Source organism: Peromyscus californicus, unplaced genomic scaffold (assembly GCF_007827085.1).
Source record: "Peromyscus californicus insignis strain IS unplaced genomic scaffold, ASM782708v3 Scaffold_8__1_contigs__length_139910024, whole genome shotgun sequence".
NCBI lineage: Eukaryota > Metazoa > Chordata > Mammalia > Rodentia > Cricetidae > Peromyscus > Peromyscus californicus.
The window spans coordinates 17,526,180-17,550,093 of record NW_026294606.1 but is presented as its reverse complement, the minus strand read 5'-3'; the positions used below and the strand labels follow the sequence as shown (position 1 = coordinate 17,550,093).

The following is a 23,914-nucleotide window of genomic DNA, read 5'->3' as shown; positions in this document are numbered from 1 at the left end:
GATTGTATTTTGCCAGATTGGTAACAAAAGCTACGGGCGCTAGAGGGATTGGGATGGGGGCTGATGATGCTGGTTGCAGAGAGGCTATAAGCTACACAATTATCTTGGTAGCAGCAACACAAGAAAGCTTTCAAACACACCCACAGCTAAGTGCAGGATTACTTACGCCAAGTAAATGCAATTCCTCTAGGTAGATTAACTTCAGAATCTGGGCAATACGCACAGACACATTAGAGAGATTTTTGGTATTAGTTAAACTGATCTTGTTACACTTTCCTTTATAATGACCAGAGTCCTCAAAGGTGCCTTTCCCCCTTAGCTAAGGACACTTAAGCCGATGTAAAAAAATGAGTTAAATAAAATAGAAAGAACATTTAGAAAAATCACAGGTCAAGGTTACATTCATGCAAATCGTCATTATCAAGAGTCACATTTCATTTGTAAAGACGCCACACATGTCTTAATCGCTTTGAAAGCATTTGGAAGGCAGATTGCAAAAGGGCTTCCAACCCACCACCAGGCAATATGACGGAAACATTCCAGAACTTACAATCTTCTCCTCGGGTTTGCTATTGTGTTCTACTGGCATGCTGCTGCCATTGCTTCCTGGGGGTACAATGCAGCCAGGGTTATGTGCCTGAGATGGAGACATGCTCTGCAAAGGTTAAGACACACAGATGCATCACACACAAGAGACATCACAGCCAAAATATCTAAGTACATGCATGTTAGAAATAGCAACAACACCACTTTCATTACGTGTGAGTAACAAAGCAGCCAATGTTACAGATCAGAGTTAAACTACTGGGGAAATCTAACCAGAATGCACATATTCTGCGGCAAGACACATCATTAGTTTTATCAACAAGTAAATACACAAAGGCTGGTCATGTTTTCAAAATACCTCTTGGGCATCTCTTTCTCTCTTGAAAGATATAAAAGACCCAAACACCATTGATGCAGAGAAGTAAAACCATGGCAATAATAATCAAAACCTCCTATCACACAGCCCTGCATGCTTGAGAAAAAGGCTTCTGGGAATGGACTCCACAGAGTGACATAACTCATGCATGTTCACATGCAGCGTCCAGCACGTGACTGCAAACCACTGCTCTCTGAAGATAGCACCATCCCGTTCTGTTTGGCACAGTGCAGAGAAGTCAGGCATTTACCTCTTGGCTTAGGAGAGGTCTCGCTTCAAGGGCTATCCTTTTCTTATGCTCCTCTTTTACAGGCATTAGGGGTTTGAAAAACTTTGGTGGCTGAGGAGAGAATGCTTTAAAAGGGCTGACTGTTAAGGCATGAGGATTCTCGGATGGACAACCTGAGGAACACAAAAAGGACAGGAGTTTACAGAGAGCAGAGCATGTTCACAGGCACACAGGAAGCCAGGCCGTAACCTAGTGTTGGTCCCCAGCTTAAGGATGTATTGAGAAGTGATTGTATCACGAGGGTGCCAGCCTCATCAATGGAGACATACACTGATGAGTTCACGACTGAATGAGCTAAGCTGGATGAAGTAGGGTCACTGGGGGTATACCTCCGAAGGGTATGGTTTCTGGTTCCTGGTTTCTCTTCTCTCCCTTGTTTCTTGAGGTGAGAAGCGGCCACCATTGCAGCCCCTTTCCTCTCTGATGTCTGCTCTTCCCTTGCTTTAAAGCAAGAAGCAAGCTGATCCTGGAGCAAAACCTTTGAAATCGTGAGCCCAAATAAATCTTCCTTCCTTAAGTTAACTGTTCTCAGGTAGCTTGTCACAGTGATGGAAAGTTAATACCCCATCCATGGTAATAGCTGATATAACAGTGAAAATAATACGCCAACGCTTCGTTCAGCATTCCAATGGGTGGAGGCAAGAACAGGGATACATTAGGCTGCTGAGACAGCTCAGGAGGCAAAGCGCTTGCCAACCTGCCTGCCCGAGTTCGATCCCTGGGACCCACATGGTGGGAAGAGAGAACTGACTCCCCCGAGTTGTCCTGTGACATTGTGCTGTGACACACTCACACTCCCAACTCTTGAATATAAGCAAAATAAAGGTAATAATGATAAAAAAAAAAAAAGATAAGTCTATAAAGTTACAAAGAATTATTAAAGGGCTGGTCAGTGAGATAAAATTTATTATCATTAATTAATTATTTTATTATTATGGGTGTTTTGTCTGCATGTATGTTTGTGTACTGCATGCATGTCTGGTGCCCAGGGAGGCCAGAAAAGGGTTTCAGATCTCCTGGGATTGGAGTTTCAAATGGTTTTAAGCAGCCATGTGGGTGCTGGGAATCAAACCTGGGTCTTCTGCAATAGAAGCAGTGCTCTTAACCATCAAGCCATCTCTCCGCCCCCTAACTCTTTTCAAGATCCAGCTGAAGCTCCACTTACTAGACCAAGTCAGCTCAAGCTGACTCTCCACCTCTGAATTCCCAAGGTCTTTACACTCTGCATGTGTATTCTGACATTCATCACTCAGTATTGTATTTGCTATATATTATTTCCATGGTTTTATATATATGTAAATATACATATATATATACATCGTTTTTTCTTCTCTGTGTAGTACTGTAGACCAGGCTGGCCTTGAACTCAGAGAGCTACCTGCCTCTGCCTCCTGGGTGCTGGGATTAAAGACATGGGCCACCACTCTTTTTCCTTGGGCTACCTGGCGCTGTGGGACTATATTGTTTTCCTTCCTTTGTGGCCTCTGTCTCCTTCCCTTCTCTTTCTAATTCCTGCTACACTGATTGTTGACTTTTGGTTGGTAAAGTATAAGATAGAAACTAGTAATTGATTTACATTTCCATAGACTGCTGGTCTCCTCAAGGCACTAGGAGACCGTGTCTTTACATAATAATGTTGCCACTGACCAAATTCATTTCTGCTATCATTTATGAACCTGTGTTAGGTATCTGAACCAGGTTTCCTTAAACATTCGGATATAAAAAGATGAGAGAGAAATAATCTTTTGGTTAAGAAAACTGAATGAGAATTTTGTGTGTCTCAAAACAAGGCCAGAACATGATGAATTGAAAAATGATTTGGGTGCTGGAGAGATGGCTCAGCGGTTAAGATCACTGGTTGTTCTTCCAGAGGTCCTGAGTTCAACTCCCAGCAACCACATGGTGGCTCACAACCATCTGTAATGAGACCTGGTGCCCTCTTCTGGCCTGCAAGCATGCATGTAGGCAGAACACTGTATACATAATAAATAAATAAATCTTAAAAAAAAAAAAAAAGAAAAATGATTTGGAGAATTTTAAATAACAAGAGTATTCTTTTAGGCTGGAGAGTGCCTGCTGAGCATGCACAGGGTTCTCGGTTTGGTCCCCAGCACTACACACACGCATGCACAACTGTTATTTTGCTATGTATAACACAAAGCAAAAAGAAATCCAGTAAGTGAATGCGGGGGTATTCTGGTTAAAGAAAACTGCTTAAGTGGAATTTCACCGGAAGCTGGCCCACCACACCTTCTTTGCTCCTGCGAGGCGAGTCCCTGGGTAAAGTCCCATAGCAAGCAACATCTTGGAAACTGGAGCTGTAGTCAGACACGTCTAACTGGTTCTCGGGCCAGCCCTGCAAAGTAAAAATATAGGTCAACTGTGATGAAGTCACTTTAAAAAGAATGGGAAAAGAGCAGCCAGTATTTCAGTTTCTGTTTCTTTTTCCTCCCCTCCCCCTCTCTTACCCTCCTCTTTTTTTTTTCCCCCCTTTGAGGCAGGGTCTGGCTATGTAGCCCTTGTTGGCCTTGAACTCACAGAGATACACTTGCCTCTGCCTCCCAAGGCTGGGATGAAAGGCATGTACTATACCTAACTCTTGTAATTTTTGTGTTTGCTTGTTTGGTTTTTTGAGACTGTGCTTCTCTGTGTAACAGCCCTGGCTGTCCTGGAACTTGCTTTGCAGACCAGGCTGGCCTCAGATTCACAATGATCTGCTTGTCTCTGCTTCCCAAGTGCTGGGATTAAAGGCCTGCGCCACCATAGCCTGGCCTGTAATTTTTTTTTTGAAGCTTATAAGAATTTTTATTTTATAAAAAGACATAAAAGTTTTAGCTACATTAGTATTATCAATCTGTATTGAAATCCATGTTGTGAGAAAAGCAGGTAACAGATATCTGTAAAGCAGCTGGAGTAGACTCATATCGTTGAGTCCTAACAAAAGCTATAGATTTGGGTTAAAAAGCATGTACATTTTCTTCTGACCAGAGAGCCAGATATGGAGTGGACTGAAATGTTTTTAGCCCAATTAAAAGTACCAGTAAGTCTATATTTAGAAGATAACCAAAGAAAATTTAAAATCTTGAGCTGGTGACTGACTAGTAGCAGTGTTTTATCAGAGCTAGAGTAATAGCTTATCAGAATTCTACTGATTATTGTTAAAACTCTGAACTTTTGAAGTCTCAATGGAATAATAGCATGTCGAGGGAAAGAAATCGGAAGCATTTCCCATGTTTTAAATCATGTTCGAAACCTGTTTATCCATTAATATGAAGCCTGTGAGTAAGGCAAACCTGTTCGCCTTTTCTTATCGAAAGACCTAATAACTTTAACTAACGTATTGATAAATGAACTAACAAGGTGACTTCTTGGTTTTTTACTCTTTTGAGGAGCCTCTGGCCTGTAATTCTTTTAAATTAATTTTTAATTTCAGTATGTGCCTTTTTAAAAAAACTTTTATTGCAAAACATTTTAAACATATGTGATAATGATGATTATAACATAGTTAAAACAAAAACCATCGAGTAAGCAAATGTTAGCACTTTCTTCTTTTTTAAGATTTAATAAAATCATTACAAATATAATGAAAAAAATTTATTTAGGAGATAGGCTCTCACTATGTAGCCCTGGCTGACCTCAAACTCACAGAGATCTGCCTGCATCTGCCTCCACCCAAGTGCTGGGATTAAAGGGGTGACCACCATGCCCTCTGTGAAACCACCTTTGAAATCCTATGTAGCCCATTCACCTTCCTCCCTCCCTCAAGGCAATCACTTGTATTTATCTGACACATGTCTGTGGTGACTGGATAATGTAACAGCCAGACAAAAACCTGTAGTGGTATTTGCTCCGCCCATGACCTTGGGCCACACAGCCCAAAGGAGGTGGTGCTTCCTGCCCTTGTAGTGACCTCTTATAAAGAGTTGGAGAAGGGTCACATGACCCTTCTCCCATGTGACCCTTCTCCCTGCTCCTGTCTGCAGGTAGATTCGCTTCAGTCAGATCAGAGGACAACTTCAGCTGTCTACTCCATTCTGTGTTCCTCAGTGTATTTCCTCAATTTATATCTTAATAAATTCTATTACCCATTTAATAGACTCAGGTGGATTGATCATAATAACCCTTTTTAAAAAGACAGCCCTTCTTTCCATAATTCTTCCTGGAGAGGCACGCAAGGCAAGTAGATGGCATGGTTATTTGACCTAAGCCTGAGTTGATAACCTACAAATAGCCACAGCCACTAGTGGGCTAAAGGGAAACTCTCACATATCACAGGCGCTCATTTCACGTAGGAGTTGCTGCCTTTAAGGACTAAAGTTTCTCAAATGTGTAAACTTTTGAGCACAAAGTTTTGGAGAGATGGCTCAGTGGTTAAAAGCACTTCTTACTGATCATCAGAGGACCTGGGTTCTGCTCTCTGTACCCACAAGTGGACTCAAAACCATTTGTCACCCCAATTCTAGGGGGCTCCAGTGCCCTCTTTTGGCCTCTGTGGGCACTGCATGGAAATAGTGCACAAACATACACATAGATAAATCTTTAATACACTAACACACTTACACACACTTGAGCACACACAGTATGTTCTTTTTTTGTTTTGTTTTGGGTTTTTTTGGTTTTTTTTTTTTCCGAGATAGGGTTTCTCTGTGTAGTTTTGGTGCCTGTCCTGGATCTCACTCTGTAGACCAGGCTGGTCTTGAACTCACAGAGATCTGCCTGGCTCTGCCTCCTGAGTGCTAGAACTAAAGGCATGCACCACCACCGCCTGGCTTCACACAGTATGTTCTAAAGAATTTAGGAAGTGTTGATATGCTAACTCACCCTAACATACATACCTTATCATCTTCATCAAAGCCAGAGAGATCTGGCCGGCTAGAGGAGACCTGTAAGAGACAAACATTTTTACCAATATGATTCACATATTTAATAGTCATCTTTTTTTGAGACAGGGTTTCATTATGGCCCTTACCAGCCTGTACACGCAGCAGCTTCCTGCTTCGGCCTCCTGAGTGCTCGGATGACAGGCATGTACAACGTACACCTATTAATTTTCTTGTTATTCTATAACTATATCAGCACAGATATGGCTGAAGCCTTGTGACCATCTTCCCTTGTTCCTGGTTTCTCCCACCAGGCATCATGACTACTCTCGAATCGGAGTTTATTACTTTCACACATATTTCTATAATTACACATGGACATATGCTCATAAATAATAAATAGTATTACTTTGCATATTTTATACTTTGTTAAGTGCTATATTACTATGCATGGTGTTTTATAGTGTAATGATTTTGGGTTCCATTCTTCTACAGATGGCTATTTAGGCTGCTTCTACTATTTAAACCTAATTTAACATTTGTATTTGTGTGTGTGTGTGTGTGACTGATTAGAACCTTGGCAAACAAAAGATGCTGGAACAGATCTCCCGAAACCTCTGGCCACTGCAGCTGTATCCTTATGCCCTGGCCTCAGCACCCCACTTTCTCTTTGCTGTCTGTTTTTGTTTTAGGAGACAGCATCTCACTAAGGTAGTCCAGGCTGGCCTCAGCACGCCAGTCTCCTGCCTTAACAACCAGGTACCACCACCATGGCTGGCTCACTATCAGTTAGCTCTGCATACAGTCCGTGTATCTTTGAGCATCTCCCCAACACACTTCTAGAGCACAGATTCTGAGCTGCACCAGGAGGCACTCAAGCTGCCAACTCCACTTTTCCAAAGGACAATCTTATAAAATGGCTTTGTTTGTTTGTTTGTTTTTTGAAGTTTATTTGCTAGACTCTGTTAGTTGCTTCTTTCTGGTGACATTTTTCCTGTAAAGTTTTCCTCATTTGGGACTTTGCTACCTGAATCTCTACATTCTCATTTATTATTATTATTATTATTATTATTATTATTATTATTGGTATTCTCCTTAAGTATTATTATCCAAAGCTAGAGCCTTGATCAGATACTGAATCAACACTTTAAAAAAATTGCTTTACAAGTGTTTTTTCTTAACTTTATGCTTTGGTTCAGGGACACATGTACATTAAAAAGATGTCATACCGCTGGGCGGTGGTGGCGCATGCCTTTAATCCCAGCACTCGGGAGGCAGAGGCAGGCGGATCTCTGTGAGTTCGAGGCCAGCCTGGTCTCCAAAGCAAGTTCCAGGAAAGGCACAAAGCTACACAAAGAAACCCTGTCTCGAAAAACCAAAAAAAAAAAAAAAAAAAAAAAAAAAAAAAGATGTCATACCACTGATCAGGATGCTCCCTCCTTTTTTTTTTTTTTTTTTTTTTTAACACTTCTACACAGCCCTGGCTGGCCTCGAACTCATAATCTTCCTGACTTAGCCCACTGAATGCTGTGATTACAGGTGTGTACCACTATAGTCAGCTCTATTTTTAAACTCTTCTTCTTAATATAAATTTCTTTTTCTTTTCTTTCTTTCTTAATTATTTACTTTTATTTTATATGCATTGGTGCTTGGATGTCTGTGTGAGACAGGATTTCTCTGTGTAGTTTTGGTGCCTGTCCTGGATCTCGCTCTGTAGACCAGGTTGGCCTCGAACTCACAGAGATCCTCCTGGCTCTGCCTCCCATGTGCTGGGATTAAAGGTGTGTGCCACCACCGCCTGGCCTGGGTCAGGTGTCTTTTTCTATTGCTTTCCACCTTACGTTTTTGAGACAGAGTCTTTAATTAAACTTGCAACTTGCCATTTTTGGCTAGTCTGAATGGCCTGCACACTCCAGGGATCCACCTGTCTCTGCACCCCTGTTACAGGAGTTACAAGAGCACACGCCCATGCCTGGCTGTTTGTTTTTTTTTTTAAAGATTTATTTATTTATTATGCATACAATGTTCTGCCTACATGTATGTCTGCAGGCCAGAAGAGGGCACCAGACCTCATTACAGATGGTTGTGAGCCACCATGTGGTTGCTGGGAATTGAACTCAGGACCTCTAGAAGAGCAGTCAGTGCTCTTAACCTCTGAGCCATCTCTCCAGCGGCCCATGCCTGGCTTTTATATGGATGCTAGAGATCCAGACTCAGGTCCTTGTGTCTGTGTGGCAAGCACTTTTCGTACTGAGGTGTCTCCCAGCCCCTTATTGCCTATTTCTAATGCTTGCATTGTGTTCAGAAGTAACCGGTACAGTGGTGAGTGTGGCTATTTGCTCTGTGGCCTGTTCTAAGACAGTTGTTGAGTTTTAAGTCATTTTTGGCAATTCTTGAGATCAGGAAGGAGAAATCCCAGGTTCTCCTTGAAAACACGGCAGCGCCTTCATCTGCTGATCCTGGGAAGGGAACCACTTTGAAGTGGTCCTTACACTCATCTGCCCTTGCTTCCCTGCTGCTAGAAGCCCTTTGTCAAGGGAACTTTCCACATGAATTGACTGAGAAAGATGATCAGTACAGGCAAATCTCTAGGGGAGCCTGGCTGTCTGGTGTGCACCCTGTACAGAAAGTCAGGTCAGCACTTTGGGGTGCCTACCCCGGGACTGTGTGCCCTGTTCCCACCATTTTAGCTCCAACCTCATGTTGCCCCAGACCCTCCATCCCTAAACCCTGGAGCAAGGCCCGTGAGCAGCAGGTCCCTGCCAGCGTGTACTCACATTGTGAACATTCGGTGTACTGAGGCTTCTCCGGATGTGCCGGGCTTTGGTGGAGAGTGCCTCCTTGACTGTGACAGCCTGTAAACACACAGCACCACAAAGACAACAGCTAGGGTTGTCTCGTCAGATTAGAAATGGAACGTGCGTTTATTTTAGAAGATTCGGAACAAATGTAAAAACCACTTCATTGTACACAAACACCGACTGGTACCCCAACTACATGTGTTTAAAACAACAACAACAACAAAAACCCCAACCTATCGACAACATTAAAATTTCAAACCACAAACCAGGAAAGCTGCTGAGCAGCAGACATGCTATGTATTGATGCAAGTGTGCAGAAAAACAGAACAAAGACATCCATAAGGGGTGATGCTGTTGCATTTTACTTGTGCGGCAATTTCAGTGTGTTTTACAGAAAAAGGAGATTGTTTTGAAAAACGCCAATTCCATCTCTCTAGTCACCCAACATCCTGTCTGTAAGGTCAACTTCTGCTCCGAAGAAATGTGCACACATATACATCTGTTCATTACACCACTGCTGGGTGTAGTATGTTCTGTGCACACATGACATATCTGTCCATTGCACTACGGCTGAGTATAGTATGTTCTTCTTTTTATTTATTGTAATTTTTCATATGGAGGCTCTCGTGTAGCGTAGGATGGTCTTGAACTCACTATGTAGTCAAAGATAACTGAACTTCTGAGCCTCCTGACTCCCCCTGGCAAATGCTGAGATTACAAGTGCACACACCACTCCCATGCCCAGTTCACGAGTACTAGAGTCCAAACTCTGATCTTCAAGCATTCGAGGTAAGCACTCTGCCAACTCTGAGTTCATTATTTTAAATCAAATGTCCCACTGGCAACTCAGAAGCCTGAATACTGGGAATAAAATGACAAACTGTGGATCAACAAGGACTTTGGAGTCAGTCTACTCGGACTTTACATGGCTTTGTACCACTGCCGTGCTGGGCAGCTTCTCCTGGCCTCGATTTTCTCTTTGGAAAAATGAATTACACCAGTACTTTCATCCAAGGGTTATCCTGACAATTAAGCCACATAACATACCTACATCATTTGAACATAGTGCTTGGGGGCTGAGTGTGGTAGCACACATCTGTAATCCCAGCACTTGAAAGGCTGAGGCAGGAGGACAGCCACAAGGTGGAGACCAGGTTAGTGTTGCACAGTATTTGTTTACACTGTGTGAAGATGTGTCACTGTGATTGGTTTAAAAAAGAGCTGAATGGCCAATAGCTAGGCAGGAGAAAATAAGCGGGACTTCCAGGGGTGGGGGGGGGAGAGAGAGACTTGGAATGAATCTAGGTGCGGGATATACCAGAGAGATACCGAAGAAGTCGGACATATAGTACAAAGGAGAGGTAACCAAGTCACGTGGCAGACTATATTTAAGTTATAAGAGCTAGTTGGGAAAAAGCCTAAGCTAAGGCCAAGCTTTCATAGTTAATAATATGTCCCTGTGTCGTTATTTGTGAGCCGGGGGCCCAAAGAACGTCCAACTATAGGCGAGTGTACATATTGAATCCTAAGCCAGGCAGGCTTCCAGGGCAAGATTCTATATCAAAACAAACAAATGTATATTTACACATACACAGACACCCCCACACATGCACACTCACACACACATGCATACCACATACATCACCCACACTCACGCATTACACACAAACACACATATCATCACATACCATACATACACATGACACAAGTACACATCACACATATCACATACCACAAAATTACACACATACACACACCATACACACATGCACATACAGCATGCACGCGCGCGCGCGCGCGCGCACACACACACACACACACACACACAAACTCTTGTCAGAGTCCTTCCACTAGGGAAATGGCTACTCAAGCACTCCTCCTCCTCCTCCGACAACTGCATCCTCAGGACTAGAGTCAGCGCCTCACCTGCCGGAGCCGCTCCAGACTCAGAATATTCTCCACTTGCAGCACACCACGCGTGTACTTCTCGATATACGTCTCCCCATCCAAAGTGCCCTCGTTCTCACTCCGGGCTGCCAGGAGAGCCAGTGTTTCCCGGTCCTCAATCTCCTCAGTTGCCTAAAGGCACAGAAAGGAGGCGACTGTTTTTCTATGAATGACGTTTTCCTAAGTGTTGTGGCGTGCTTTCAAAGCACACTGAACCAACACTCCCCTTACCCTCTTACACACTGACATCTGAAGAAGCAGCGAGCCTTACCTTTGGTATATTGGAGACTATCTCATAGGTCACTCCACAAGAGTAAAATATATTTATCAGTGATATTCTTCTCTTCAGACTCTGGGTGAAACTCTGGGAGGAAAGGAAAGGAAAGCCGGATTAAACTGTGTGTCAAATCTAAGACAAATCTACTTCATATTCTTCAAATTGGAAAGGTATTATGATGATAATGATTCAAGTAGTATAGATATATTCAACAAAACAGAAAGAAAGAAACAAAACCCTGAACTTAAAGGAGGTGGGCATGGTGTCTCACGTCTAAAATCCTCGTACTTGGGAGGCTGAGGCAGGAGGATTCCTTATCAGTTTCATAGCTAGTCTGAATAACACAGTGAATATAATGGGTTTGAGGCCAGTCGGGGCTACTGAATGAGATCTTGACTCAAGTAACTAACTAAAACAAATAAATAAAATAAGAAAAGAGCAGAAAACAATACAACCAAATGAGATACAAAACCTAAAAACCTTGTCTGTGGTTGGCAAAATGGCTCTGTGAGTGAAGACATTTGTCCCCATGCCTGATGACCCGGGTTTGTGGAAGGAGTGTATTGACTCCTGCAAGTTGCCCTGATCTCCGCACATGCTTTGCAGCGTGCGAGCACACACGCACACACACACACACACTAAGTAAATACACAAATGTAATAAAGCTCTCTAAAACTTCCTGTCTCAGGCTGGTGTGGTGATGCACATCTTCAACCCCAGAGCTCAGGAGGCAGAGACATCCCAGAGCATCTCTGTGAGCTTTTCATCTCTGTGAGCCTGGTCTACGTAGGGAGTTCCAACCAAAGCTACACGGTGAGACCATGAAGAGCAAAAGTGCCATTGTGATTTAAGGGTCAGATTGGCAGAGGGGTGGCATCCCCAGGCTTCTATGATTGTGTCTGCTTCCTTTGTGCTAACTGCCCTTCATCTCTCCGGGGTTTAGCCAGCTTTCCTAGAACATTCTGAAGAGCCTAGGGGGCTGAATTTTGTTGACAGTACCTCTGACATGGGGTTTGGCAAAGCAACAGAAGTCTGTTTTGTCCCAGCATTGTTACTAACAAAATAGTTATAGATGCCGCCTGCACGTCTTATAGGTTCTTTTTTTTCTTTGTGTTCGAGACAGGGTTTCTCCGTGTAGTTTTGGTGCCTGTCCTGGATCTCATTCTGTATATAAGGCTGGCCTCGAACTCACTGAGGTCCACCTGGCTCCGCCTCCCAAGTGCTGGGATCAAAGGCGTGTGCCGCTGCTGCCCGGCCTAAGTTCTTTTTTTTAAAGAAAAGGTTTATTTCATTTGTGTCTGTGTGCATCTGTGTGTGGGTATATGCATGTGTGTATGGATACCCAAGGAGGACAGAAGAGGGTGTTGGGTCCCCTGGAGCTGGAGTTACAATCTGATGTGAGTCATCTGACACACTCAAATTCTCTAGATGGGCAGCAAGTGTGCTGGGGGATGTCCTTCCGTATGCTGTGAATATGTGTTGCTATGATTGGTTAATAAAGAAGCTGCTCTGGCCTATGGTGAGCCAGGTTATAGCCAGGTGGGAAATCCAAGAGAAAGACAGGAAGAAGAAAGGCAGAGGCGGGGGAGATGCCAGCCCGCTGCCCAAGGATCCACAAGATGCCGGCAGACCAGTAATGCCACAGCCATGTGGCAACATATAGATTAATAGAAATGGGTTAAGTTATAAGAGCTAGCTAGCAAGAAGCCTGACCCATAGACCATACAGTTTGTAAGTAATATAAACCTGTGTGTGTTTACTTGGGACTGCAGCTGCAAGACCGGGCAGGACACAAGAAAACTTCCCCCTACAGAAGTGCTCCTAACTGCTGAGCCATGTCTCCAGCCCCAAAGGTTATGGATATCCTAGCCAGCGAACATGGTAAAGTTAATGAGTTTGGGGCTGACATTTCCTTCTGTGGTCTTCACCTGGACACCATGGTTACGGGTTCCATCAAGCCTGTTTACCGGTGTTTACAAAGCATGATGTGACACAGAGGAAAATAATTTTTCCCTTGCGCACATGACGGCAAGTCAGCCCTGTTCACTACCTGTTTGTTATAAATATTGGCCGCAATCCGCTTCCGTAACACTAACTCCATCGCTGCCGGGTGGCTGAGCTGAACTGTGGTCTTCACAATCAGGTAGATCCTTTCATTCTGTGGTGTGACCCGATTCAGGTGAACAGAATCGTGTACCGAGGAGTCCCAGGAGGCTGTGGCTGAAACCTGTGAGCAGCAGAATGTTAGGGGGCAGGAGTAAGCTATGAGACATCTCCGAGAAAGAAAATCAATTCTCCTTGCTGTTACCAAATAGATTTCTTCCTTCATCTATCTTGAATGGTGACAGGTGGCATTTTGTTCAAAGCCCTCAGTGTCCCTATCAGAAGTTTATCAGGCTGAGAGGGCTTGTGTGCTCCTGTGAAGACCCCAAGAGAGCCCTGGGGGTAAATTACCTCGTCATCACTGTGCTTTATGATGGGCAGGTAGAAGAACTGACTGCCATGCTCCTTGGGCAGGATGGAGTTCACACCCGATGCATGGGGACCCACCAGCTGCTCATTGGCACTAAGGTCATCCGCTGACCAAGTTCAAGGCACAAGATGAAAATAGGACAAAGAAAGTCAGCTTTTAAGCAAACACCAACATTTTTTTTTTTTTTTTTTTTTTTTTGGTTTTTTGAGACAGGGTTTCTCTGTGTAGCCCTGGCTGTTCTGGATCTCGCTCTGTAGACCAGGCTGGTCTTGAACTCACAGAGATCCGCCTGCCTCTGCCTCCCGAGTGCTGGGATTAAAGGTGTGTGCCACTACCGCCTGGCTTATTTTATACTTTTTTATTAATTTAAAAAAAAAATCAGCCTAAAACGTAACGGGTTTCGTGACAGCCTTTTCTCCTGGGACACCCCCTTATTGTTTTCCCTCTCTCTTGCTGTCATGTCACAGAAGTCTGTTACCCTCTCTTTCCCTCCGACCTTGAGGGTTGAGGGCAGAGGGTACTAGTCAGACATGCAACTTCTTAGCCCTCGCCAAGCCTAACACACAGTCTCTAGGGGCCACTCCTTTTGCAGGTGATGTCAATCATTAATATCTCAGAGCACACTGTTTGTGTTCCCTGTTTGCAATTTTCAATGTCCTGGGTGCTTTGTGTGAGATTAGACACCACGTCTCTCTTCCAGTGACCGTATGCCATGCTTATGATGTGTCCAGAGCCAAACTGTCACCTAGTGTGCCATATCAGTAATTACCAAAGTGATTTATGGACCAAAAGTCTGAGGAGATGAAGATCTAAGCTGACTTTGATAACCCCAGGATGGGCTAAGTGCCTACTTACCATTCAGATCCAGGAAGAGGACTGGTATGTGTGTTTCCATTCCAGGAGGTGGGACCCTAAATTCAACAACAAAATTTAATCATAAGAACATGTGTGTTTTATATTTTTTTAATTAATAAAACACTGGAGAGCCTTGGAAACAGAAGGACCCACTGTGGGGTTGTGGGACCTACACATGTCCCACCATCACATTTCTTTATTCTGCTTATTTACTGTGTCTGTGTCTCTGTGTGTGAGGGGACACATGTGCCAAGGCAGAGGACAGTTTGCAGGAGTCCTGGAATTAAACTCGGACTGTCGGGCTTGACAGCAGGTACCACTAAGCCATATCCCCAGCGCCTATCATTGCTAATTTTTTATTTTCTAAAGTAAACTTTGCTATAAAAACACATCATTTTTTGACTCCCATGTTGACACAAGTCATGGGAATTATTGTGACATATAAAAGAAGTATCAGTCATGCATTAGCTGTATCTAATACAAAGTTTATTTGAAGCCTTTCAAGAAATAGTTCCAGGGCCTGAAGAGATGGCTCAACTGTTAAGAACATTTTCTCTTCTTTCAGAGGACTCAGGTTAGTTCCCAGCACCCCACGGTGACTCACAACTCTCTATAACTCCAGTTCCAGGGGATCTGATGCCCTCTCCTGGCCTTTTCAGGCATCAGGCACACACATGGTGCATATAAAATACACATAGGCAAAACATTCATACACCTAAGAATAAGAAATAAATGAAATATTTTTATAGGTTTTTTTTTTTTTGGTTTTTCGAGACAGGGTTTCTCTGTGTAGTTTTGGTGCCTGTCCTGGATCTCGCTCTGTAGACCAGGCTGGTCTTGAACTCACAGAGATCCACCTGGCTCTGCCTCCCGAGTGCTGGATTAAAGGCGTGCACCACCACTGCCTGGCTAAATAAATGAGATATTTTTAAAGAAAAGAAACCATTCCAGCCATAGGGCAAGGGACAAGGATGCTGTTAGATGGAAGGGGATGGATCAGAACCTAGAGAAGGTAAACCAAAGGAACAGCAACACAGAAACTCCAAGGGAGTGAGCACAACCTGTGAAGGGAGGTGATGTGCACAGCAGAGACCAGGCAAGCATATTGCTCACACTGGCCCAGCTTCATTAGAATCACCGCAGAGGGCTCTTCAGGAGCCCTGGACATAGGCTTCCTCTGCTGAAGCCAATCTAGGGTAGGACTCAGGGTGACGTTTTATGAACACTCAAGATGACGCGAGGCTGGACAACACCACATGAGAGAGGCTGAGGTGAAGACGACTTAGGAGGGCGGGCTCTGAGGAGCAGTAAGGTTGGAAGGAGCTGACTCCTCACAGGGAGCAGCCTGCAGAGAGACTGCACACTACCTACAGGGTTGTAACAAAAGGCAGAAGCTGCATGGAGAGACAGCAGGCTGAAAGTTCTGTGCCTGCAGACTAGGTTCTCCCACTTCCTGGAGAAGACCAGGAAACCGATACCACTTCCATTATCGAGAGAGATGGAAATAACACTAATGCGTCCATTTGTCCAGAGCAGATCTGGACACGTGTATTGTGTTCAAAGGGGATGTTGGATTTTCTCCTACCCACTCGGAGCAAAGGCTGGGGATGTAGCTCGGTGGTAGAGAGCTCGCCTCACATGGAGGCCCTGAGTTTGATCCCAGCACTGCAAAACCAAGATACAAGTCAAAAGGCAAAACTCCCAAATAAGAGCAACAAAAAAACCCAAAGAACAACAAAAACAGTACATAAGTCAGTGTCCAAGACACGGTTTTGTAGTGAGAACGAGAGATAGAAATCAACAGAGCAGCCGGGCGGTGGTGGTGGCGCACGCCTTTAATCCAGCACTCTGGAGGCAGAGCCTGGCGGAGCTCTGTGAGTTCGAGGCCAGCCTGGTCTACAGAGCGAGATCCAGGACAGGCACCAAAACTACACAGAGAAACCCTGTCTCGAAAAACAACAAACAAACAAAAGATCTACTTTCTGTGATTTTTCAGTGTATTTTGAAGGCACCTTCCAGCCTAGTATACTGTGAAACCTCTTTCTCAGTCTAGAGGGAGGAAACAGGATCCAAGTTGCCCATTCAGAGGAAGAGGGGAATGTAGCATTTACCCCCAGTCAGGTCACCTTTGGAAGAAGCTGGATGTGGTGGGGGAAGTTAGAGAGGATGGAATGCTGGAGACGGGTGGCCCTTCCCTCAGCTGTAGCTAGTTGATCCCGGAAGGCTATCTGCTCCTGTCACAGGCCATGTTCAGCACTCTGCCTGGCCTGCATAAAGGGTGGCTTACCAATCAGCAGGTGCCCCGGGGATCCCACTGCCGGGGGCAGGCACCAGCACTGCATTCCTCTCCTCCGTCAGCCCCACCCACTGCTCCACCAGCCTGGCTTCCCGCTCCATGTCGTCTTCGGTTTTCTCTGTGGAATGTCAGGAAGACATGGGAGACAGCAGAAGAGAAGGGGCAGCTGTTAAATGTAACACAACTGGGTTGTTCATGCTGGAATATCCAAAATGGTGTATATGTCCACCATATTCCAAAGAAGGAACCGAGGCTCTGAAGATCAAGCATGGACATCCAGACAGGGACAGGATGTGACACCAGCTTCAGGTAGCAGAGGCCAGAAGAAATACACAGAGTAGGGATAGGGGCCAGAAAGGGGGTTGTATTGCTAGTGCTGGATCTGGGAAAGTGCTGTATCTACTTTACACACTTGCTGGAATGATCCAGTTTATTAATGGGTGTCATATGGTTTATAAAATGATAAGCCATGTTACAAAGACAGAGGATTTAAAAGCATTGTAATACCTCACTCTGCAAAACTTTTATTTTCCTTCATGTTCATTGTGTAAAGGATTTTACTGGATAAATTTTTTTTTTTTTTTTTTTTTTTTTTTTTATATCTTCATGCTCCTAACTCGTTTTGGGCTTCCCTGGGTATACTCACTGAATTTTCATCAGTGACCTAGGCACACACACCACATACTGGGCTAAGATGGTTTATTAAGGTGAATTTTGTTGACATGAAATGGAGAAAGAGCCACATGTACTGGCAAAGCATTAAGTACCCCGAGTGACTGTGAAGTCAAGTTGAAAGTACAAGGTTATCTATCCATCCATCCATCCATCCATCCATCTCTCCATTCACCCATCCATCCATCTCTCCATCCATCCATCCATCCATCCATCCATTCATCCATCCATCCATCTATTTATTTATTTGAGACAGGGGTTCACTATGTACCCCTGGCTAGTCTGGAACTTGCTTGCCTTGAGCTCACAGAGATCCATTTGCCTCTGTATCTCAAGAGCTGGGATTAATAATCCTTACAAGGATTATTATTATTATTATTGCCACTGTAAAATACTGAAAAAGCTACTGCTGGGAGAGTTTAATCCCATGTACATCTTTTTTTTTTTTTAACATTTATTTATTTTGTGTGTGGGATGGGACAAGCATGTCACAGTACATGTGGGCACGAGAGGATAGTTTGTGAGCATCAGTTCTCTCCTATCATGTGGGCTCTGGGGATTGAACTTGTGTTGCAGGCTTGGTGGCAAGTGCCTTCATCTGCTGAGCCATCTCCTGGACCCCATCACGTACCTTTTTTATTGCTGACTTTTTTAATCTGTTCGTCTAAGTATTCCCGTCGTTTAATGAGCGCATCTGACCATCTCTCTCTTACACAGTTCAAGTCTTCTTCCTGACAACAAGAAAGGAAGATTTTTCTTTCTCTAGAGAACATGTAGACAATGATTCCTTTTGTATAAAAAAGATATTTAAGTAGATTGAGGAACTTTTCATTAGGAAAGGCCATTGAATGTCATAGTGATTAATTAATATATGAGAAAGCAGAGGTCACAGACTATGTCATGCTGACGATGGATGTTGGTACCCAGAAATCAGAACCCCTGGATCAGCAGGATAGTTACACTGAAAGGCAAGACAAGCTCAAACGATGCTAGAGCAGGATGATTATTTATGCTGCAAGATGACTTTACGCTGCATGTGTGCACACCCATGTCTGTGTGCATCTGCATAGCAGCAATTCACTGAAAGATGTGTCTCAAGCAGAAGGATACCATAAGCAAAGCTCAAAGCCCAGACCAGCAAAACAGTAAGAAGAGTGACAGGTATTTATGTAGTTCAGAGTTCAATGGCCTTACTAGTAATACACAATTTTTCTGAAATGCAAAGAATAGGTCAACAGAAAACCTTCTAAATTTGCTGCAAAGATTGTACAGCCCACCACCACAAGGATAACCAAAAATCTCCCATGCAAAAACTCCACATGCAGTCAGCCATGCTAGAAGAACTCCCAGAAGCAGCTGCTGGACTTCACTGTGAACATGGCAGAAAGCACGCCCAAAGCCACAAGCCGTTAGTTAATGGCACAGCTGAGACCTGAGGGGATGCTGACCTCCCCCCTCCCCCCCAGGTCTATGTTCACTTCCATCCTTTCTTAGTAAAATTGTGAGTAGGGAAGGAAAAACCATCAATTCTACCCCAGATGCTCCTTGGCCTTACTCCTAACAACAATGACCTGATACTTAGAGTGGGAACTTGGAAGCTTTTCCTACAGTGTTCCCACAACTGACATACAGAAGACTCGCTGAGAACCCATCCTTTCAACTTGGATGGGAAAGCAGTACAAAGACTGGGAACTCATGCCTGAAACTTCCATCTGGGCTGACTACTTTGACCATGACCCCACCATCAACCATGGTTGTCAGGCTAGTTGAGGCTGACTGAGTATCTATGCCACATGCGCTCATCCCCTTTTCTCAATTTCCAACAAGAGAACACTGCTATTTAAACTCTCAACATAATGAACGAAGCTGGTTAAATAAAACAAAGGTCTGCACACAGGCTCCAAGCTTGTGGCCCAATAAAAGCGTTGTTTTGTTTTTAATCAAATGGCATTTAGGGTAACACTAATCTTCCAGAAGTGATAGGCAAAGTGCAGTTTAGTAGAGGAAAGACAAGAGTGGGCCAGAAAACTGTGAACGGAGAGCAGTGTGTTTTTTGAGATCATTCATCTTACTACAGCCATCATGGTCTTGCCCAGCATGGCCACTGGAGCCGGCAGAGCAAACAATGCAGTGTCTGGTTACAGATTTGGAATCGACAGGAACATTGAGAGACACAATATTGTGTTTTTGATCACATACAAAGCAGACCAAAGCAAGTGAGAAAGTGCATGTTCTCACTCTGTGGCCCTGTTTCCACCTCCCTGGGCTCTGCTTTGCGAAGGCTGGCGATTAGCAAGAGCTGTGCCCCATGCACAGGATTGACAGTGGCAGCAATACCTGATAACTATCCATATCATCGCCATCCTCCTCATCTCTCTGGGGGGAAAAATAAACATAAAGGACATGCATTTTGTTTTCTCAAACAGCACACAGGGAAAATAATTTAACACGTTACAATGGATGCCTCACACAACATTAGCACCATTTCACTGAATCCCAATAGGTTAGGAAGGATTAAATTCATCTGTCTGTCTGTCTCTCTTTCTGTGTGTGTGTGTGTGTGTGTGTGTGTGTGTGTGTGTGTGTGTGTGTGTGTGTGTTTGTGTGTGAGAGAGATGGAGGACAACTTTTGAGAATCATTTCTCTCCTTCCATCATGTCGGTTCTAGGGCTCAAACTCAGGTTTGTCAGGCTTGGAGGCAAGTGCCTTTCCCACTGAGTCATTTTAACACTCCCATTTTTTTTTTTAAAGTAAGGAAAACAAATATTTTTAAAGAGAATCTCTTAGATAAGGATTGAAAACAACATCCTGGGCCAGGCCTTGCGCCACTGTATTCCACATGTATTCCGGGTAGGCTGCCTGGTTTGGCATGATCTTAGTTGGACAGAAGGCTAACCTACGAAGGAGTTAGAGATCCTCTTCTCACAGAGACCCTAGAGGATGAAATGATTAATCCAAGGTTCACCCAGATGGTGGCCGCTCAGGGCACCATCCCCAGCAGCCATTCTTGGAGATCATCGCTCACAGGGATGAAGTTGCCACAGGACCACCTGGGGACCAGGCTAAGGGCATGGAAGGTTCTGTGCTGGCTACTTCAGGGGAAGCTGAGCCACTGGAATGCATAGGTCACCAGTGTCCTCTGTAGATGGACCACAATTGCCCCAAAGGCATGGGTACATTTTGCAATAATTACACAGGGTAACAATTTTGGTTAAAAAGCTCAGGCAAGAGAAAGAATCCACTGAAAACAAGAGTTTGGGGGAGAGACAGTTTTCCTTAGAAATGAGATACAGATCCCTCGATTCATCACTGTCTCTTCACAGGCAGGGTCTCACTATGCAGTCCTGGTTGGTTTGGAACTCACTACGGAGACCAAGCTGGCCTTGAACCTACAGTGGTCCTCTTGCCTCTGTCTCCCAATTTTGGGGATTACAGGAATGCTCCACTATGTCCAGTGAAAACTTTTATTTAAATTTTTAACAACTTTTTTTTTTTTTTTTCGAGACAGGGTTTCTCTGTGTAGTTTTGATGCCTATCCTGGATCTCGCTTTGTAGACCAGGCTGGCCTAGAACTCACAGAGATCCGCCTGGCTCTGCCTCCCGAGTGCTGGGATTAAAGGCGTGTGCCACCACCACCCGGCTATAACAATCTTTTTTAATGACATGAGAAAATATTACAGTCATTAAAATGTAGTTAAAATTATTTTCACATGTACACTTCAAAATACATGACTTTCAAAGTCTGGCTGTTACTACTAGCAGTTCTAAGATTAATGCATTAAGTGGAAGCTGAATGCTGAAAGAATTTATCTTGAACTGATTTTCTTTACGATGTCAAAGAACAGACAACAATAACATTACATTTTAGACTTTAAGGTACTTTCACCAACCAAGACCCAGCCTGAGCTTTCAGGCATTAACACCTTGTACACTGCATTGGCTTCGGCAATCAGGACAGAATAAAGTACTGAGCCAACAGTGGGTCTGTAGATAGGACCTTGACCATGGGAAGGGGGATCAAATAACCACAGCTGGATGCTGTATGGCTCACACCAAGCTTTTCTCTTGAGGTGCTGAGGACTGAGCCCAGGCCTTCACAATTGTTTATAATTTTATAATAAGCATGTGATTTACAACCAGCCACCACTACCCTAGCCCGGGTAGCACACTCTTAGGAAACCATGCAGCACTGAGCTACCGTCAATTTTTTTTTAAATCCACATTTTTAACAAATAATCAGTTCTTTTGGTGTTGTTTATTTTTTTTCTGACAGTGCCTCAATATGTCTCCCCCTGGCTTGCCTGGAATTCACTGTGTAGACCAGGCTGGCCTTGGACTTACAGAAAAGAACAGACCACCTCTGCTCCCCTGAGGCATGAGCCACCATGCCCAGACAAAAAAATAAGATAAAATAAAATAAAAATAATTTTGTTTTGTTTTGTTTTGTTTTTCGAGACAGGGTTTCTCTGTGTAGCTTTGTGCCTTTCCTGGAACTCACTTGGTAGGCCAGGCTGGCCTCGAACTCACAGAGATCCACCTGGCTCTGCCTCCCGAGTGCTGGGATTAAAGGCGTGCACCACCACCACCCAGCTCATTGGCTGCTCTTATAGAGGGCCCAGGTTTGATTCCCAACACCCGCACGGTGGTTCACAACCATCTATGGCTCCATTTCCAAGTGATTCAGGGAACTTTTCTGGCCTTCATGTGCACCAGGCAAGCATATGCTGCACAGACATACATACAATCAAAACATTCATACACATAAAGTAAAATAATGAAAAATTTAAAAAACTACAAAGAATTCTTATAAAGTCCTTGAAACGGGAACATTTAGCAAAGCTGGTGATTTTCATTTTGGAAGTCACAGCCTAAGTTACACGAACTCTATGTTTTATCTTACACTGGGGATTGATTGAGACACACAGTTTTATTGCAGAAAGAAATTCTGAGAATTATTGCATCTATTTCATCATTTTAGAAAAGAAAAAGAATTCAATATTTAAGTGAACTAGGAAGTGGAAGGAAAATCTGGGTCTTCTGACTGTAAGTCTTATGCTACCAAATAATTCTTGTGGCCACCCTGGAAGTTACTGGCTCCAAGAGGGACTTCCCTGGAGCGAGGACATACATAATTTAATTCCTTACTCATAGGCTATAAACACACAAGTGTGGTAAAGGAGGGCCCCAGACCACGTGCCCTATCTCCTTATCCTTTGCTCTTGCTCTAAGGAAGCATGCAGACTTTGAGCTGCAGGGAAGTATAGTCAGAAAGGAGGAGAGAGGGCAGTGTCTAGAAAAGCCCAGGACTCTGCATTCAACTCTAGCTTTCAGAAAAATCTGCCCCAACACCATGAAATCAGAAAAACTGTGGTAGAAGATGAACCATTTCTCAGGATTGGCTGGGCTGATACCCAGATGCCCCAGAGAAATGGAGGGGAGATATTTTCTCTTTGGCAAGGTAGAGAGATGCTTTCTACCACATTTGACTATAGGGGACCCTGGTTCAACTGTGCCGAGTCCCTTGAAGCACATACATTCTTCCAAGCCACAGTAGGAGGGTAATTACTGAAGTTCATTCTCCCAGGGCACAGACTAGTTTTCTGCACGGCCCACCCTCCAAAGTGTCTCATGTAGCCCAGGCTACCCTCAAACTCACTATGTAGCTGAAGCTGAGGATGATCCTGAACTCCAATTCTCCTGAGTCCACATTCTAAGTGTTGGGATGACGGGCATGTGCCATCATAACCAGCATCTTTTTATTTCTTAATTAGAACAATGGATTTCGAGGATGGAGATTTAGTGGACAAAATGATCATGTGCACAGTTTTTATTATTTTATTTTTTTAAAGATTTATTTATTTATGTATTTTATGTATATGAGTGGTCTACTTGCATGTATTCCTACATGACAGAAGAGGGCATCTGATCCTATCATAGCCGGTTGTGAGCCACCATGTGGTTGCTGGGAATTGAACTCAGGACCTCTGAAGGAGCAGCCAGTGCTCTTAAGCACTGAGCCATCTCTCCAGCCCCCATGCACAGTTTTTATAACAACAAAAAGGAGCACTAAAGACTGGTTTAAAGCAATAGTATACAGGAACAATTTTCTGATAGCAATGCAGGTGGATTGGGACAGCAGTATTGTTCACATATATTGGGCAGGATATAAAATAAAGGCAGCCCAAAGCAGGCGACCACTAGATCTTGAAGAAGTCAACATTACTAAGTAACAAAGCAAACACAGCATTTCATATTTAGAAAAAAGGCAACAGACGGGGATGTGACCTGGGGGAAGATACGCAGGTAAGGTAACTGTTGTTTGTGAACTCCCAAATAAGATTTCCACTGTACACCAATTTCCTTACTTCTGCACTGATTTTTAAATTACTTATTTATTTTTTAAGTAAAATATTTTCTTGTTAATCATGTGTATGCATGTCTGTTTGAGTGTGGGCATGCGCTTGTAAGTTCAGGTGCCCTCAGAGGCCAGAAGAAGGCACTGGATTCCCCGGAGATGGAGTTACAGGTGCTTACTTATGAGCTGTCTAACATGGGTGTTGGG

The 23,914-nt window shown here is 43.9% G+C and overlaps 1 protein-coding gene across 1 annotated transcript in view; it reads right to left on the bottom strand.

Moving 5' to 3' along the window:
- Positions 1-23,914, bottom strand: part of Kif13a (kinesin family member 13A) — a 187,964-nt gene that overhangs the window by 9,238 nt on the left and 154,812 nt on the right. Inside the window, 13 exon segments of the mRNA XM_052727207.1 lie at positions 551-655; positions 1,173-1,324; positions 3,462-3,567; positions 6,047-6,094; positions 8,809-8,886; positions 10,759-10,911; positions 11,051-11,143; positions 13,107-13,283; positions 13,511-13,635; positions 14,385-14,440; positions 16,672-16,798; positions 17,984-18,083; positions 19,690-19,728. Of these exon segments, the coding sequence (XP_052583167.1) occupies positions 551-655; positions 1,173-1,324; positions 3,462-3,567; positions 6,047-6,094; positions 8,809-8,886; positions 10,759-10,911; positions 11,051-11,143; positions 13,107-13,283; positions 13,511-13,635; positions 14,385-14,440; positions 16,672-16,798; positions 17,984-18,083; positions 19,690-19,728 (1,359 nt within the window).